The sequence below is a fragment of the Erythranthe guttata genome, chromosome 7 (assembly GCF_056151865.1).
Source record: "Erythranthe guttata isolate IM_541 chromosome 7, IM_541, whole genome shotgun sequence".
NCBI classification, from domain to species: domain Eukaryota; kingdom Viridiplantae; phylum Streptophyta; class Magnoliopsida; order Lamiales; family Phrymaceae; genus Erythranthe; species Erythranthe guttata.
In genome coordinates this window covers 5,845,001-5,865,279 of record NC_142539.1, presented here as the reverse complement: position 1 = coordinate 5,865,279, position 20,279 = coordinate 5,845,001, and the positions used below count along the sequence as shown (strand labels likewise).

At 36.8% G+C, this 20,279-nt stretch overlaps 1 protein-coding gene and 1 pseudogene across 2 annotated transcripts; both read right to left on the bottom strand.

Moving 5' to 3' along the window:
• Nucleotides 1-598: 598 nt before the first annotated feature.
• LOC105969327 (uncharacterized) lies at nucleotides 599-1,945 on the bottom strand. The gene has a single exon (XM_088820208.1). It carries the CDS (start codon nucleotides 1,943-1,945, stop codon nucleotides 599-601), a length of 1,347 nt encoding a protein of 448 aa, XP_088676334.1.
• A 3,885-nt stretch (nucleotides 1,946-5,830) lies between these two features.
• LOC148769066 (purple acid phosphatase 7-like) lies at nucleotides 5,831-10,951 on the bottom strand (annotated as a pseudogene). Its single transcript, XR_016031969.1, has 6 exons — nucleotides 10,810-10,951; nucleotides 8,628-8,779; nucleotides 8,267-8,375; nucleotides 8,032-8,145; nucleotides 7,790-7,918; nucleotides 5,831-6,437 (listed from the first exon to the last, which is right to left on the bottom strand). The product of XR_016031969.1 is annotated as a purple acid phosphatase 7-like (transcript).
• Nucleotides 10,952-20,279: the final 9,328 nt, after the last annotated feature.

Here is a 20,279-nt window from a genome sequence, read left to right as displayed (position 1 = left end):
ATTCTTCACTTTACTTTCAAGATGAACTTGGTTCGTCGATCCACTCGTAGCTTCACTTTCTTCATATCGAGAATAATTGTGGGAGAAAGTTTGCCCAATTTCAAATGGCTCACACCAATGAGAATAGCCATGGCCTGGGCAACAATAAAATAGCCTCCCTGGATTCAAACTTGTCTCCGAAACCATGATTATTGTTTTTTTTCCCACAATCACGACGCTTGCAGTTATCTTTTTTATATTTTAAGCTACTCTTTTGAGAGTTGCTACTGGAAGAAGCCATGAATGAGAAGCATATGTACATAATGAGGTGCTTTTTATAAGTTTCGACGACAAAAATAACGGCTATATTATTGTAACGGTGATAAAATTCAAATCGATTCATTTATTATTCTTCTGTGAACTATATTATGTTGTACGTTATACCAAATCAACGTAACAACAATACTATTGTAACTGAAACAGTGCGCTCTATTGTAACTAAAACAGTCATATCATGGTATATAATACAAATAGATAAAATAGAGTGCAAATGGATAAATAGTACAAAGTACATGTCAACAAAGTACAAACAACATAAAAAGAAAGTATAAACAGAGTGCTACGGGACTGGTTGTTTGCACGTACGGCGATTATGTCCAGGTTTACTACACCGTGCACACTTCGTAACACGGGTTTCGACTTGCGATGAAATTCTTTTCGTCCTTGTACGGCCTGGTTGAGCTTTCGATGCAGGTGGATTAATAAATACATCTTCTGGGCCATGATTTGTTTGTGCATTGTACAAATCAAATTCGTCATCAAATGAAAGAACTGGATTAATTGTGTACTTGTATACTTCTTTGTACAAAACAACCCGGAAGCAAGGATCAACAAATTCAAATACCGAATATCCTTTCGACCCAATACATGCACATGCATGTTTGCACGGAAGTTTATCCAACTGCCAAGATTTGCATGTACAGGTCCTAGTCTCTAAATCAATACCATACGACTTATCCTCTTCATACACCTCATAACGCGTACCACTGGATCTGGTATATTTTAATAAGCCAGAGGCCGTATAGTTGATTAATAATCTCTTTTCAACTCTTGGACACACTGTACCAGCCATGACTAAAGAATCTTCCCGTCGATTACCTATCATCTTCATTATTTTGATTCGTATCATATCAATCATGGATGGAACTGGCAAAGATCGTTCATCTTTAACCCAACCATTACAGCATTCAACTTGGTTACTGTTCATTATTCCCCATCTATCCCCAGAAAAGTATGCATTGGCCCAACGATTGGGGTCCGAGTCTCGGATAAATGATTCCGCACGAGGCATTGATTTAACTATATGAAATATATGTTCCTCAAACTCTTGCCGTGTAGGAGCAATTGCAGCCTTATATAGAATACTCACCCAATATGCTTTGTTGTGCAATGGATACGATCTTAGAACATTTGTTCTAAAGTTATCCTCCAAATGTCGCAAACAATAAGCATGGTTGCTACCAGGAAATACCAGTGGAATGGCTTTAATAAGCCCCGAATGACGATCAGAGAAAATTGTGTAATTTTTCAATAAACCCCCATTGTGATAAACAAGAATCTCTTTCAGCTTATTACAAAACCATTCCCAATTTTTGTCATTCTCGGCATCAACATTTGCATAGGCCAATGTGTATAACTCATCATTTGGATCTTTGGACACAGCAGAAAGTAAGCAACCTTTGTACTTATTTTTAATATGAGTCCCATCCAAATATATCATTTGCCTACACCCACGGTGGAAACCCAAAATAGAATTTCCAAAACTAATAAAGATCCGAATAAACTTTTGAGTTTGATGGTCAATCACATAATCGGCACAACTACCAGGGTTATTCTGTTTTAGTGCACGACAATAACGTCTCAGTTTATCATAACAGCTCGACTCATCCCCATGAATGTCATACATTGCTTTTTCCTTACCTCTCCACGTCGTATAGTACTTAAGCTCCACACCGTACTTTCTTTGGACCTCATTCAAAATAGAAATTGGTTTCTAACCTGGCTCATCTCTCAATTTTTGTTTCATAAGTTGCGAAATCCACGTAGCATCGGCTTTGGGATGACCCCTTGTACGAAGAGTAGCATCATCACAACTGTGCTCAAGAATACATTTGCGAATGCCGAATAACTTGTCAGATTTATGAACTGATGCATAAACCCTCCATTTGCAATTTTCAACAATGCATACGGCTATGATCTTTTGTTGATCATTTTTCTTGTACTTAAAGGTTCGATTGTTAGCAATGCAGTAATTTTTAAGCATAAACCTAAAATCATTAGCATCTTTGAAAATTTGATTCTCCCCGCGTATGCAATGTCTCCATGCATCAATTGAATCTCCAACCGGATTGTACTCAATTTGCAACGGACTGTTGGAACTAACAGACTCACTAGAAAATGCAAAAACAATGAAACAAATTGGATTATTACAGTGGACTACAAATAAATTGTAACAATTGAAATAAGTACTTTGAGTGGAATGCTTGCATACGAGAACTCAATTTATAAGATACTTGATATACAATCATTCCATACTATTAGTACCCTTATATGATACTACGAGCTTAGTTATTTTACACTATCACTATATTAACACGATATTATGTAGTATTATATTCTATGCTATGATCACATAAACAAATTGAAAATGCACACAAAACAAATTGGCTGCATACCCGTAGCTGGGGGTCCTCCTTCTACGCCCATCAAGTTCATCAGTGCGGCTCACCACAATGTCGACCACACTCATGTGCATTACCAAATGCAATGTAACCATATTCACCACGTCTTCGTCAGAAGTCAGTGTGACAAACATTCTTTCATGGGGAGCCAAGTATTGGAGCACCAATTTGTCGGGATGTATATCGTTCCACTTCATTAAGATAGATTCATAGATCTCCTTTAAAGTCGAATCATTCTTAATGGAAATGATGTGCAAATAATCACTGTACCGACAACTTCCAATAATACCGGCGGCGATGGGGTTTGATTCACCATTTGCTGCCATTGTGGGAAATTTCATTTTGTCGCGGTCGGAAAACAAAAAGTAGTAACAGAGAATATGAGGAAATGGAGAGGAGAGAGGAGTAGAAGAGAAAAAATAGAAGAAAAAGGAGAGAGGAGAGAGGAGAGAGAAAGAGTGTAGAAGAAATAGAAGAAAGAGGAGAGAGAATAGAGGAGAGAGAGTGTATAAAGTGAAAAAAACTGGGGTCAGGGACTGAAATGCATGTTTATGTTTGCTTTAGGGATTGACTCGTGTGTTTGTTTTTGAGTTGAGGATTTATCTGTACTTTTATATATATATATATATATATATATATATATATATATATATATATATATATATATATATATATATATATATAATACGCAAAATGTTAAGTTATATTTAATCCCACACCAAAAAAAAATTATAATTGTTTTACGTTTTAATTATTCGACGAATTAATATAGCAAATACAAACCAATAAAAGAAATTATCAACTTCATGAATAATATTTACTGAAAATATATAATTCGGTACTAATGCTTAAAATAAGTTAATTTAGTTTTTTCTTCTTTATCTGTTTTTTTAAGGTGTTATTGAAAGGAAAGAAATGATACACATAATCATTTTAATATGTATTTAATAAAATAGACATCCTCTATCAATTGGCAACCAGGTCGACAAGAGGTTAAAATCATTAAATCAATACCAAAAGGGGGATGATGTATAAAATAGGTAGACAACATGGGTTAAGTTTTATTTACCCCAAATTTAATATATCTTGCCGTTATTAATATCATACATATCAAAAGTAAATAAATTACGAAAAATATTCAACTTCGACAGGAATAAGTGTTAAACATGTATAAATAGTAGAATAAAAAATAATTTATTATAATAGCATGCCCAACTATTATTAATATCATACATAAAAGAATTAATACGACAAGTGGAACACATGTGTACCTGTCTAGTTTACTAAAACACTCAAGATACACAATTACCCTTAAATATTTTATTATATTACATGAATACTAATAACATATATATTTTATCAAAACAACGTGTTCTTTTAATCAAGATTAATTATTAGTTAAAATATAATTATCATAATAATTGTAGAAAAAATTATTCTCTATTTATATTGTATATGTATATAAAAATACCCGAATATTCTTATTATCTCAATAATGAATTATATTTCTTTTACCTATTGAATAAAAGTTATATTTCTTTTACAACCTTTATTTTATATTAATATATATTGATGGGACAAAAAATTAAAACTTTAAAAGTTTCATTAAAATATTTTATTACGCTTCATTTTATTTTTAAAAATAGTCAAATATTATACCAACATACATAAAAAAAATAAAAAAAATCATTAAGTTTATTTAATGTATATTTTATTATTATTATTTTTATTCGACAATATTATAATAATATTTTAGGAGCAAAAGTATTTGAGTCAAATAAGTTTAACAGTTATAATGGCGTTATGTACTTTTTTGTCAATATACCGATAAGCGTACCTTTTATTTCCAAACACCTAAACAACTTATAAAAACTAAAAGTAACTTATAAATTACATATCCAAACACCTTAAAAAATAATTTTTAAAATAAGATCTAGCAGCTTATCAATTCCAAAACAACTTATCTGATGTATGAGCTTATAAGATATTTTAAATAAACTTAGCCAAACGGTTTAATTTAATAAATTCAAAATTATTATATTAACTAAAAGTCCCCATAAGTGGTTATAATTAGCTCCAAGGAGAAATAAATAGGGCGAATGTCAAATAAGCTCATGACAATGGACTTAAGCACATAGATTCAGACAAAAAAACATGCGTGCAAATAAACTCATGCTCATGTCTTTTGTCTAAAATACTTTCCATAATATATTTTTTATCAATTCCATCCATTATACTCTAACTTCCTCAATATTACACATTGACCCTAGATTTGAACAAATATATTACATTAACCCCCATTTTCATAATTTTTGATTTTTTTTTTTTTCAGAAAATAATTTCTTTTTTTTATTTCTTTTCCCGCCATATTCCGGCGTTGACCAGGCGGTTCTCCGGCGTTTACTTTTTCTTCTTAACTTTTCTTTTCGCTTTAAATTACTGTGTTAACAACAAAATTATTATCTGAGATACTAATATTGAATATCAAACAGTAATATTACTAATATTACTGTCCAGACCAGTAATATTATGAATATTACTTTCCGGAACACTAATATTACTAATATTATTATCTCAAACAGTAATATTTATTGCATGAGACAGTAATATTACGGTCGAAGACAGCAAAATTGCAGACCAACATGATAAAATTAATTAATACAGTAAAATTACTGTTGGAGATAGTAATTTAGCAGGCAAGACAGTAATATTAATTAAAATATTTTTTATAAGAAAAAATAAGTTTAAAAAATAAAAGTCAACTCCGGAGACCGACGGTCAACGATGGTCTCCGGCGGTGGAGGGTCCAAATTGGAGTAAGGATCAAAATTGGTTAATTGGTGACATTGAGCTAAATTGGGGTGTAAAACATGAAATTTGAGTTGAACAGTAGTATCAGAATGAGAGAAGTTGTTTCAAAATTGGAACTTTTTCGATGTAACGGACCGAAATTGAAAATTCCGTTCCAACTTTCACCCCTTTATATATTGAATAATTTGAGCTCAAAATAAAATTCGAAAACATGATTGTATTGATTGATTAATAGTTAAACACAAACTTTTGCAAAGAAAGTAACTAAACAACATATTGTAAAAAAGTAAAATCTAAAATTTAATATAACTAATCATCAATCTGCTAAAAAACAAACGTTCCTAAACAAAACTAAATTCCACCACCTATTCTAACAAAAACCCAATAATCCGTAATTTAATTGTTTTTCTTCTTCGTTTTCTTTTTCTTGAGGGCATGTTCCCGCTCGTTGAATAACAGATTTTCGAGATAGGGGAGTCGATAATAAGTAATAACCCATTGTAGTAGTCGAGTAACCTACCTTGATCTATATTCTCGTACTGCGGAGTCAATCGTAGATCTTCTTCCCCTTACTTAGGCAACGGTAGCTCCCTTTCGAATTCCCGCCACGCGTCTTCTACGCCAACTTTGATCCTCTGATGACTATTTTGGTTGATGCACACACACAAATCGCCTTTCAACCAAGTCAAGTACATCCATAACCGTGGCGTTTTCGTGTTTTTCGGTCTCGGCAATTTGATCAACTTTTCAGACTTATAATCGAAACCACTATTTCTTTATTCCCCGATTTATCCCCGTCTTTTGGTAGCTCCTCGATTTTCAGAACCCAAAAAAAGTTCCGGTTCAAAGAAACCCCTTTCCCCTTCCATACCCTGTATGTGGTTCCCCTTCCAGCTGGAAATAAATCTATTGGTATAAAGCCAGGGCTTATAATCAAAAGGAAGATATAGATTATATGGAAACTTTCAGTCCAGTAGCTAAAATGGTCAATGCTGAAACTCTTATTTCTATTGTTGCTTCTAGAGGCTGGGTTTTATATCAATTGGATGTTAATAATGCATTTTTAAATGGTGATTTGTTGAGTTAATTGCAAATACTAGTATGTGAAATATCTAATTGTCAAATACTCCCTGTCAAAAAATAATTCGCTTATAACTCCTTGTGTAAACAAAGTCAAGGCATTGAGACCCCTCAGAGAAAATCGACAAAATCGATCAAGCCGCGAGCTTCTACACCGCCACCAAAAAATTCGGAGCTTGAAGAAGCCTAAACAATTGATGGATGTGGTGGTGCGTGGTGGGCGGCGGCGGTGAATGATATGTATGATTGGAAATTGAGAGGAAGGTGGGGAATTCGCTGCCGCTGGGAAAAATTGCAAAAATTTGGGAGATGGATTTTGGAAAATTGCAATTTAGTCCCCCAATTTAAGTTTTAGAAGTTTAACAAAATTCCAATTTGATCTCTTCAATTATTATAATTTTATGTTATTCCACTTAGGGGTATACCTGTCGTTTTACCTTCAGTCAACCATTAAAATGATAATGAGTACTGTGAGCTTCGAAAAATATTACATAGGGGGTATGAGCGAATTTTTTTTTGACAGGGGGTATTTGATAATTAGAGATTTTACAGGGATGGTTTTTGCAATTAACTCAGTGATTTGTTTGAAGGAGTCTATATGTCATTGCCTTTCAGTTATTCGTTATGTATGTAGTTCCACTTCTTCTACTACTTCCAAAACTGTCCCAAATATATATATATATATATATATATATATATATATATATATATATATATATATATATATATATATATTTTTAGCCTACATAATTATATTATTTAATCAGTTTACTTTTACTTCACTTAAGTCCAGTTATTCAAAGCCACCTTACGTCTCAAAGCCCCTTTCACATCTGACTTGTCCTCATCTTCTATTTCCCAACTTCTCTCTCGTTCTTAGAAAAAGAAAAAAAAACTTTGTTCTCTCGCATAGTCGCACTAATGGCGGTTAAATTGCCACCCACCGGCGATCGACACACACCGACAATCAATTAACATTTGATGTCTTCTCTCTCATCTTAATTTTGATAATGAATATTAACTAGAAGTCCATTGTGTAAATTTTATAAACGACTTGATATTCATATTTCTTAGATTTGTATAGCAATTTAGCTTTCGCGATTCGCTTTGGTATTATCTTCTGAAAATGGAGGAAAAAATAATTCAGATCAAATTTTCATCTTAAATTTCTTTGATACCAGTAGAATTGGTAGAAGGAGGTGAAGAAGTTCTGGAGTGTCGCCTCGTGCTTCAATGCTTCTTACAGGATAATGCTCGTCAACAATTTTCCAGGTAGCTTTTGATGTCCTCAATGATGTCTTGAAATCCTATTGATTAAATATAATATAACAAAATAATCGAACTCCATTAATGTCTTTAAAAATCGAAACATATATATCAGAACCTTGTAAACTTTGAAGATGAAATATAAAGAAATTACCTTTAAAAGGTTAGAAAAGTTGAGGAAATATGCCTTTCCAGTTAAACTTAACTTTGGCAAAATACTTGGTCACGAATGGAGATGTGTCGATGAAGAAAATATCTAGGAAACCTGTAAGGGTTGTTATCGTAATTATTCCTAAACTTCAAAACCGACAAATTTTGGCGAATATCACAGAAAACAAAAAAATAAGATGACACTCATTTTTTTCAAGCTATTCAATTATTATTATCGGCTCGAACAATGTAGGACCTGTGACAGTTCCATCTTCTATCGCGTCTTTTGAGCGCAGGATTCAGTTGTGCCTCGGTATTCCCGTGATAGTCATGGTTGGTTTCCCAATACTACATGAATAGACAAATAAAACATAGGGAGATAAATAGTCAAAGATTCTTAATTTTCTTTTATTGTGTTCATTGAAAAATGAGTGTTATTTTGGAGGTACTGTAGAACCCGATAAATTAATACTCGATAAATTAATAACCTCGTTTAAATAATAATTTCTCTTGGTCCCGACTCGATGAAAACGTATTAAATTATTAGTTCGATAATTTAACATTTCGTTAAATTATAGAGATTTAAGTGTACTTACTTGCATACCAAGGTCTTTGGAGGCTTATTGTAGTGTAGATTTTGGTAAATCATTCTGTAAAAGCAGAATCATTAACACCAATTAGTCCATCTTTGTAGAAGTTATCACTTGTTGACACTACAAAGTCAATGCCTAGCTTTGCTCCTATCCCCCCATCTGCATCCGTTTTAAGAAAATTTAGTCCACATTTGGTTCATATAACTAAATCTAGTGTTATTTACATTGTGCTCCTTGAGGTTATGTCTAATTACACCGTGACCCCGTAATGTTTGAAAATTACCACAATGTTGGCTCGGTTAAAACATTAGTTAGGTTCTGTTTGTATCACGGAAAATGATATAGAAAAAGATGAGAGGACTAGGTCAAATAAATTTCACGTTTGGTTCGGAGGTAAAATACTAAGTAAAATAATTTGGGGACTAGTGTGAAGGGACAAGGATAATACATTTTGCTACAAAAACAAAGTGAGAAAAACTACACGCGGATAGGAAGTTTTCGGTTCTTTTTTTCAATTTCGATTCCCATCTGTCTTAGAAGATATGCAATTATCGGAGTAGTTCACTTCCATGGCATAGTCACAACAAAAATGTCTACTTAGCTAAAAAAAATGACTTTCCTCAAAAAAATTGATTTCATGATATTTTTCTTTGACACCAACCATACAAGAGATTTTCAAAAAAAAATATATTTTTTCATTTTCCTTAAAATCAAAATCCATGAACCAAACAGAGCCTTATTATTATTATTTTTTTTTTGTTTTCTTGCGAGAATCAAATCTCGAGGGAAGTGTGGGAAATTTTTCGAACACTATGCGGATCTAGGTATAACTAGACATAATTGTGGATATGTAAGAGAAACTCATTTAACACAATAAAAATGTAAGCTTTAGAGCTAGCAGATTGATTGAAAGCTCCATTTCTTCCCCAATCTCCGACAACCAAAAACGTTATATGATCGTTAACCGAGTCCACTGAAAAATTTGCGTAGGTCTACCTTCAACAGTTGACAGTCGCTTTCATTAGACATACACTATTAGCATATATATATTGCTGACAAGTATTATTATTATTTATTATAGATATATCTTGTAATCTTGGCATGTATATCCCTTAGTTACATTGTGTAATAGGTTAGGGTTTCCTACATGTAACTATATATATAAGTAATATACGTGTGAGAGACACAACTCTCTCTTTCTCCAATTATATTTTTCTTATATGGTATCAAACACTAGGTTAACCTAGCCGTCACCACCACCCTCCCCTCAGCCGCCACCGCCTCTCTTCTTCTCCATGGCCGGTGATGAAGCTACTCCCCTCGTCGCCCCTCTCAATCCCTTCCACCTTGCTCATGTCATCTCCAATATCAAATCTCTCATCTCCGTGTCCTAGATCACAAAAATCCCATCTATCAAAAGTGGAGCCACTTTTTCACAATCACCGCCGGTCGCTTCTGCCTTTCCGATCTTCTCCATGGAAAACCCCGACCCGACTCAATTTGCGCCGATGAATGGCAAGGCGCCGACTATCTCCTTCAATCTTGGATTTACGGCACCATCTCCGATGATCTGTCCAGCATGGTTCTCTCCAAAACATCCACCGCCAGTGATCTTTGGACCGCCATCTCCTCTTTATTCACGGACAATAAATATATCAAGCTATTCAACTTGAAAATAAATTCAAGTCCCTCAAGAAAGGCTTTCTCTCTAATCACGATTATTGCCAAACAATCAAAACCACGACAGACAGCTTGGCCGATGTCGGAAATTCAATCTCCGACAAACAACTCTTTCTATAAACCCTACACAGCCTTCCGAAAAATTACGGGACCATCGCCAATCTCATCTCCTTTCAGAATCTCCTTCCCACTTTTCTACAGACTCAATCGCTTCTCCAGATGGAAGAAAATAGACTTGTTGAACTTGAGCAGACTGCTGTTGTTTTCTACGCCTCCAACGTGAACTCTCCGCCCAACAGTTACAACTGTTAATACAACAATTCCCGCGGAGGCAGTTCTTCGCGTTATCAGCGCGGGAGTGGCCGATCCAACTGTCGCGAAGGTCGCGGACCTAACCGTCACACTATGTAGCACTACGGCTACCATAGTGTTCATAGTCAATCTCAACCCTGGCGCGCACTCTACCAACAACAGTTGTCCCCGTCGCTTCTAGGACCCGCTCCAAATACATCGGGCCACCCATGCACTCCACTGGCTCAATCCTACTTTACTGGACCACCAGAACCATACAACGGCTACTCGGTCCCTGCACCAGTTCATCCTCAATAGTAGCCATGGCACAGCTCTAACAGTCCCATCAATTGTTACCATAGTTCGTCCAACAGTGCCAACGTGGTGGATCTGGCAAATCGTTTGAACACAATGACACTTCAGCAGCCTATCGAATCACACTGGTTCCTGGATAGCGGGCCGACCTCCCATATGGCACCACACTCAGGTAATTTCAATTTTGTTTTTAATCCTAACCGTACTTTCCTGAAACATGTCGTCGTCGGTAATGGTTCCACCCTCCCCATCACCCACATAGGCCACACAATTTTTCCAACCACTTTTTTCCGCCTCACAAATGTCTATGTCACACCCAGTATCATCAAACACCTCATCTTTGTTCAAAAATTCACCCGCAATAACTCATGTTCGGTTGAATCTGACCCGTTTGGTTTTTCTGTGAAGGATCTTCAGAGTCGAGTCGAGATTTTCAGGTGCAGTAGCTCCGGTGACCTATATCCATTTGGCTTCTTTTCTCCCACTTCACATCCCGCTGCTCTCATCACTATGTCAACACCTTCATCTCAAACACTTTGGCATCAACGTCTAGGCCATCCCGGCAAACAGGTCATGTCCCCTTTATTTTTAAGCACTTTTATTTCTTATAATATAGACCCTATGGAGTCTCTTTGTAATGCCTGTCAATTAGGCAAACATTTTCGTCTATCATTTTTTTCCCAAAAATCTACTTCTGTTGCTCCATTTAAAATTATTCATGCTAATTTATGGACTTCTCCTGTCTCTAGTCTTACGGGTTTCAAATACTATCTTCTGTTAGTTGATGACTTTACCCATTATTTGTGGACTTTTCCACTTAGAAATAAATCTGACGTTTTTACAACATTTGTCAGTTTTCATACCCTACTAAACACTCAGTTCCAACATCCCCTCAAAGCCTTACAAAGTGACAATGGCCGTGAATTTAAAAATGCCGATTTTCAATCCTACTTTACCAAACGCGGCATCCTAAATCGTTTATTCGTGTCCCCACACCTCCCCTAAAAATGGACACACGGAACGGATGATCCGCACTATAACCAACATGATTCGATCCCTCATCTTTCAAGCTCATCTTTCTCCTACTTATTGGGTCGAAGCCCTACATATGGCCACCCACCTACTCAATATCTTACGTACCAAAACCACACAAAACCGGACCCCTCACGAAGCTCTTTACCTAACCAAACCTACATACTCCCATCTTCTAGTGTTTGGCTGTCTCTGTTATCCTAACCTCACCACCACCACACCACATAAACTAGCCCCCCATTCTACTCATTGTGTTTATCTCGGTCACCCTTCCTCTCAAAAAGGCTATCGTTGCCTTGATAGATTTACTGGCCGAATCATTATTTCTCTCCATGTCACCTTTGAGGAAACTCATTTTCCTTTTGCTGAGTCAACTCCCCCCACAGACACACTCCATATCTCTGACTTGGACGGAGACACAAACTCATTGTTCCTCCTCCCTCAGCCTCCGTCTAACTATTCCAACACTTCATCCAACTGTTCCAACAGTGCACCACCCTGTTCCAACAGTTAGTCCAACAGTCCTCCAACACCGCCGACTCCTGCTTCGCCTGAGGACCACCTCTCGACCACGACCAACTCACATCCCCTTATCCTACTCCCACACATCCCTCTGCTCACCCTATGATGACTCGCATTAAAGCGGGCATCCACAAACCCAAAGTCCCATTCTCTCTCGTTGTGTAACACCCCACATTTTCGAAACCCTAATCCCTAAGCAAAATCCCATAAACCGAAAATCCCTATATAAGAATTATTAGGAATTTAGCTACATTACTAACTTAATGGCTTTAAGTGCTTTATTTGCTTAGATTAATTAATGCCGAATCGATTAGATAATTATGTGCTAGAAATTTACTTATAATTATGTGCCAACTCTATTATGTGCTTAACTGGATTAATTATAGGTAACTGTATGCTAGATTAATTTATACGACTTATGTGAATACATGTGCTATAGTTAATTAATTTTGTGGCATTTTAATTTAATTCTCTAAGTACCTTATAATGCATAGTATAATACATGCAAGCACATATATATGTATATACACGTATATACATATATAGTTATATACCTATGCATACTAGACCTACACATATAGATATATATATGTGTGTTTTTGGATTTCTGTGTGTGTAAGAGCGATTAGTGATTTTATTAATTGAGAAATAAATTAGAAAAAGGAAGCATGCTTGTACACATGGCCAAATGTGATGATTTACATTAATCCAACACTAAATGTAGATTAGTAATGTCAAGAGACACTTTCCCATCTTCTTTTCTCTCCACCTACACCCCCACTTGTCTTCTCTTCACCACCATCACCGAAGCAACACCACCTCCATCGGCCACCACCGCAGTTTTCTTCAAGAAAAATAGAGGAATTTAAAGATGCAAATCCCCTATATAAGTTTCACCCTTGAGTATGCCAAGAACACCATCAAAAACACTTGCCCTCTGACGGGAGATCAAAACTCCTCCCAACTTGATATCAAAGCTCTCACATTCTCCATTCAACTAGCTTGGTTCGATTTTGGAGCCACTTCTTGAAGAAGGTAACATTGTGTCTAGAAAATCTTCATTTTCTCCCTTTTCTTCTTCCTTCTTTTCTTCCTCTAAAAACCCTCTTTTCTTTTGAAGATTTTTCTTCGGCCAACACTCTTTTATTAGGTAAGAAATCTCGAATTTCTTGCTGCAATTAAAGGGTATCATAGTATGGAAAAAGAGTTTTCAAAACTACTTAAAAGATTGCCTCACTTTTAGAAAAGTAGGGCTTTTTGTGTAAAATCCAAAATCTTGTGCTAATCTTGATATTTGTGTTCTTGCATGTTTAATCCATGTTATAATCTATGAATCTAAGTATTTTGTGATTAAAGATTTAATATTTCGTATTTTTTGGAATTTTGGCAAAAGAAAGTGAGTTTTCAAGATTTTTGGGGTTGCATGTGTAGATCTATGAATCTTATGGGCTAATCTGCAATTTTTCGAAATTTAAGTATGAAAAATGTTTGAATCTTCAAATTTCAGTAGGAGTAAGTTTAGTTTTGTTTATTTGCTATTTGTTCATGGATTGAAATTAGTATTTGTTCGAAAAATCACTTTTTAGCTTAAACACCACTTGCTTAGCATTTTATTTTTTTATAAAGTCAATTTCTGAGAAAACTGCAAATTTCTTTTATCTTCTGGACATTTAGTCAGTTAGGAGGCCTAGAATTAAATTTGAGAATTTTTAGAAGTCATTTACTATTATTTCGAAATATTGGTTGTGCATGTGTCATAAATGGAACTTTTGTGCTTTAATCATTGTGCTTTGAGATTCTTAACATATTAATTATGAGAATATGAATTTATGGTTAAAAGTCTGCAGCTGAACTATGTTAAGGGGCTGTAAGAATTTAATAACATTTAATGAATAAAAGTGGGAAAATCCCATTAATGAAAGGATAAAGATATTGGTACTTTAAGGGCATGGTTTAGTGTTTAATGCTCTTTTAATTGTGTTTGGGGCTGCATGTTTGTGTGTATATGTGTGTGCCCCGTATGTGTGCACTGTTGTGTGTGTGTGTGATATATATATATATATATATATATATATATATATATATATATATATATATATATATATATATATATATATATATATATATATATATATATATATATGTGTGTGTGTGTGTGTGTGTGTGTGTGTGTGTGTGTGTGTGTTTTCATAATATGTGTGTGATTGCCGTGTATATGTGTATATGTATGTGAATAATTGTATTGTGTTCGTAGATTCGTTGATTGATATTTGTGATGTCGTAAAGTGGTCATTTTCATGTCAAAGTCTCATTGGTCTCATGTTCATGCATAAAAGAGATTTCATTTTTACGAAAGGAATGGTTAATGGATACATGGGTTGGATAAGTCGGGATACGGGGGGCCAGTATTCCAACCATAGTTACTATAGAAAAAGGGGTGGTTTGATTCCACCCAAAAGAACGGGCTCAGACATCCAAGTAAAGAAGTTAATTTTTCATGGATCCGAACAACAGAAAATGTTTTCATTCATGCATTTGCACGAAAGGGTAATTTGGTAAATTTTCGGTATTTTAGTCGATTTACGTGCTTAAATGAAATTAAGTGTTTGTGTGTGTTCGTTAGCCGACGAATGGTAAGAGGTGATGTTTATGTGTATATATGAATATAAGTACGTAAAACCATATTTTAAACCCTCGTTATCTATTCGGATTTCTTACTGGGCTTAATAGCTCATATAGATACTTCTTTGATTGCACGTAGTAGTAGTAATACCTCACCGGAATGGACCGAGTAGTGGATCGAAGTCTTGGCCGAAGCTTTTGACGATCGTACGAGGGATCTATAAATTATGCTAGTAGTATTTTGGTGATGTAAACTTAAAAACAATTTCCGTATTTCCGTTTCTCTTAAACTCTAATGTTTCCTCGTTAGAGGAATTAAACTCTTATTTTAGTACGGGCCAACTCGAATAGACAAATTTAGCACTCGAATAAAAATCTCCCTTTTCAAAGTTATTTTTAAACGAAGAGTTTAGACGACCAAAATAACCCTAAGAATGTTTTCAAAATTCTTAAGGTTTTCAAATGTCCCTAAAAAGAGATTTTCATTAATTAGATTTTGGTCCTACTGGAAAGTTTTAAAAATTACAAAGAGATCCTTTTGCTTCCGCTATCTAAATAAAGTATTCCGATAGACCAGTTCGATTTATCGCCCGACCCGAGGGGGGGTGCTACAGCGGTGGTATCAGAGCATTGTTTATAGAAAACTCGTACGAACCGAAAGTCGGGCTTGAAGACTAACGAGACACGACAACTCGTCCATAAGGTAACGTTATGTGTATTTTATGTTTTATTTATTTAGGTGCTTTACTTATAAATTGCATAATAGGTTATAGAAATTATGGTACGACGACTAACCCGGAGTTCTCAAAGCACTCCCACTAATGAACCACCAGACCTTTACCAAACCATCCATAACTTCTCGAACCTTATCCGAGAACAAGCCCAAACCCACCAAAGACAAATTGACCAACTTCTTCGACGAAACCAACCTCCTCCGCCTCCTCCTCAAGAAGCACCTCACGCCATTTATGAACGATTTCTCAAAATGAACCCCTCCAAATTTCATGGTGGAACCGATCCGACAATAGCCGAAGAATGGGTCAAATCCCTAGATGTAATCTACAACTACATGCAAATGACCGATCGTGATCGTGTGCATTGTGATCTATTCCTTCTCTGAAACGAAGCTCGTCACTAGTGGGAAGGAGTCAAGGAGGGAGTCGACCTCGATGCCATATAATGGACCGACTTTAAAATACAATTCTTCGAAAAATATTTCTCCAAAGACGTACGTGCCCACAAACTGAAGGAATTTCTAGAACTTCGTCAAGGTGAATTGCCAATGCTCGAGTACATCCGTCGCTTCGAACGTGGCTGTCTCTACGCCTTATTCATCGCTCGAGACCCTGAAGAGAAAAAGAATCACTTCTACCCACTCTTTCATATCGGAGAATATGATTAGAAGCCTTAAGATCAAACCTAGTCAGTTGAGTCACGGCTATAGTACACTCATTCCCTCTGGCGAAGAAATGATCTCGAACCTAGTAGTAATCAACTGTTCAAAACGAATTCATTCACAAGCTATGAATTTCGACCTCATCGTCCTACCGATCCGGGATTTTAATGTCATTCTAGGAATGGATTGGTTAACCGAATATAAAGCTCAAATTGACTGTGCCCCAAAAACAGTCATTTTTCCTCTTCCAAACGGCCAAACCCTAAAATTCCAAAGCCAAACCAAAACTTCGATTCCAATTATCTCACCCATAAAAGCCTTCAAACTCACTCATAAAGGGCATTTCGGCTATCTAGTAGATGTCTTGAATTCCGAATCCGACGCCAAATCTCAATTGTCCGATGTCCGAACAGTACAAGAATTTCCCGATGTATTTCCTGACGACATTCCCGAACTTCCACCCGACCAAGAAATTGAGTTCGAAATCGATCTAATTCCCATAGCCGCACCAATTTCTAAAGCCCCATATCGCATGGCCCCACTTGAATTAAAAGAGTTGAAGGATCAGATCCAAGAGCTGCTCGACAAAGGTTACGTTCGACCTAGTCACTCACCATGGGGAGCCTCAGTGCTGTTTGTCAAGAAGAAAGACGGATCTCTTCGTCTTTGTATCGATTACCGAGAGCTCAATAAAATCACTATCAAGAATAAGTACCCTCTTCCCCGAATTGATGATTACCAACTCCAAGGTTCTTCCATCTTTTCCAAGATTTATCTTCGATCCGGATATCATCAACTCAAGATCAAAGAGTCTGACATTCTGAAAACCGCTTTCCGGACGAGATATGGCAACTACGAATTCATTGTCATGCCTTTCGGTCTAACTAATGCCCCCGCCGCATTTATGGATCTCATGAACCGAGTCTTTCTCCGTATCTAGACAAATTCGTAATCGTCTTCATTGATGATATTCTCATTTACTCCAAGAACGAAGAAGAACATTCCTCTCATCTCCGCACCGTTCTCCAAACCCTTCGATCTCATCAGCTATACGCCAAATTCAGCAAATGTGAGTTCTGGCTATCAAGTGTATCATTTCTTGGCCACATTGTCTCAGCAAGTAGAATCTCCATCGATCCCAGCAAAATAGAAGCAGTTTCCAACTGGTCAATTCCGAAGAATGCAAATGAGATAAGGAGTTTCCTCGGTCTAGCCGGTTACTACCGCAAATTCGTACAAGATCTCTCGAAACTCGCCTCGCCACTCACTCGACTCACTCGAAAGGACGTTAAATATCAATGGATTCCAGAATGCGACGCTAGCTTCACCGAACTCAAGAAACGACTCACCTCTGCCCCAATTCTAGCACTACCGGAAAGAACTGGGGAATTCATAGTCTACAGCGACGCCTCAAACATAGGGTTAGGAGCCGTACTCATGCAGAACAGAAAGTTTATAGCCTACGCCTCTCGAAAACTCAAGGAGTACGAACGGAACTACCCGACCCATGATCTCGAATTAACCGCCGTCGTCTTCGCACTCAAAATCTGGCGACACTACCTTTACGACGAGAAGTGCACCATCTACACCGATCATAAGAGTCTTAATTACTTCTTCACTCAGAAGGAATTAAATATTAGGCAAAGAAGATGGCTCGAACTAGTCAAGGACTGCGACTGCGAAATACTCTATCACCCGGGTAAAGCAAATATGGTGGCAGACGCTCTTAGCCGAAAATCAATCAACGCCGTCGTTGTTCAGCCAAATTTGACATAAGCAATCAAGGCCGCTCAACAAGCCGATCCCCAAGTTCTCAAAGTTCGCGACAACCTCGAATCCAATCCAAATTTCCGAACCTCCGATGAAGGAATTGTCCGATTCCAAAATCACATCTATGTACCTAACGACTCCAAGATTCGCCGACTAATCCTAACCGAAGCCCATCAGACCATGTACACTTGCCATCCAAGAGAAACTAAGATGTACCAAGATCTGAAGAAACTCTACTGGTGGCCCGGAATGAAAAGAGAAATTGCTCAATTCGTCGCCGAATGTCTAGTATGCCAGCAGGTCAAGGCAGAGCACCAAAGACCCGGATGTCTGGTGCAGTCCAATCTAATTCCAGAATGGAAGTGGGAAGCTGTCAGAGTGGATTTTGTCCAAGGGTTTCCAAAGACCCAAAAAGGATCCGACGTCATTTGGGTAATCATCGATCGATTGACCAAGTCCGCTCATTTTCTCTCTGTCCGAATGACCTTTAGCCTAGAGAAACTAACAGAGCTATACGTCGAGAAATTTTCCGACTACACGGTGTTCCAGTCACTATCATCTCCGACCGAGACCCTCGATTCACATCTAAATTCTGGAAGAGCTTACATGGAACCCTCGGAACTCGCCTCAATTTTAGTACCGCTTTTCACCCGCAAACCGATGGTCAATCCTAGCGAACCATCAAAACCCTAGAAGATCTACTACGCGCTTATATTCTCGATTTCGGAGGAAATTGGGAATCAAAACTTCCACTAATCGAATTCGCCTACAATAATAGTTTCCAATCATCTATCGGAATGGCACCATACGAAGCCCTCTACGGTCGCAAGTGTCGATCTCCACTCCATTGGGACGAAATTGGAGAAAGAAAATTCCTCGGCCCAGAGCTAGTCCAACAAACCGTCGAAATAATTCAGAATATTCGAGAAATAATGCGCATTGCCCAAGATCGACAACGAAGTTACGCAAATTCTCGGAGAAGAGATTTAGAATTCGAAGTTGGAGACTCTGTATTCCTTAAAGTGGCACTTTTCAAAGGAATAATGCGATTCGGAAAAAGGGGAAAGTTAGCACCTCGTTTTATCGGACCATTTGAGATTCTCGAGAAAATCGGCACCCGAGCCTATCGTCTAGCCTTACCACCTAACCTGTCCAATTTCCACAATGTGTTCCACGTATCCATGTCTCGTAAATATATCCGTAGCCCAGATCATGTTCTAAAACCCCAACCTATTGAACTATCCACCAACCTAACCTACGAAGAAAAACCCTCCAAAATCCTCGAATACAAAACCAAAACTCTACGTAACCAAAACATTCGTCTAGTTAAAGTCTTATGGCATAATAGTACTTTAGAAGAAGCCACGTGCGAAAGAGAGGATGAAATGCGTAAACACTTTCCGGAATTATTCGGGTCAGGTAACAATTTTGGGGACAAAATTTTTTTAAGGGGGGAAGATTGTAACACTCCACCTCGTACCCTAATCCCTAACCAAAATCCCATAAACCGAAAGTCCCTACATAAGAATTATTAGGAATTTAGTTACATTAAGAAATGTGCTATAGTTAATTAATTTTGTGGCATTTTAATATATATATATATATATATATATATATATATATATATATATATATATATATATATATATATGTGTGTGTGTGTGTGTTTTCGGATTTGTATGTGTGTGTGAGGGATTAGTGATTTTATTAATTGAGAAATAAATTAGAAAAAGGAAGCATGCTTGTACACTTGGCCAAATGTGATGATTTACACTAATCCAACACTCAATGTGGATTAGTAATGTCAAGAGACACTCTCCCATCTTCTTCTCTCTCCACCTTCACCCCCACTTGTCTTCTCTTCACCACCGTCACCGAAGCATCGCCACCTCCATCGGCCACCACCTCAATTTTCTTCAAGAAAAATAGAGAAATTTGAAGATGCAAATCCCCTATATAAGTTTCACCCTTGAGTATGCCAAGAACACCATCAAAAACACTTGCCCTCTTACGGGAGACCAAAACTCCTCC

Coding starts and splice junctions, on each gene's coding strand:
- LOC105969327 (XM_088820208.1), bottom strand. CDS start 1,945: ATGTATGACATTCATGGGGATGAGTCGAGCTGTTATGATAAACTGAGA.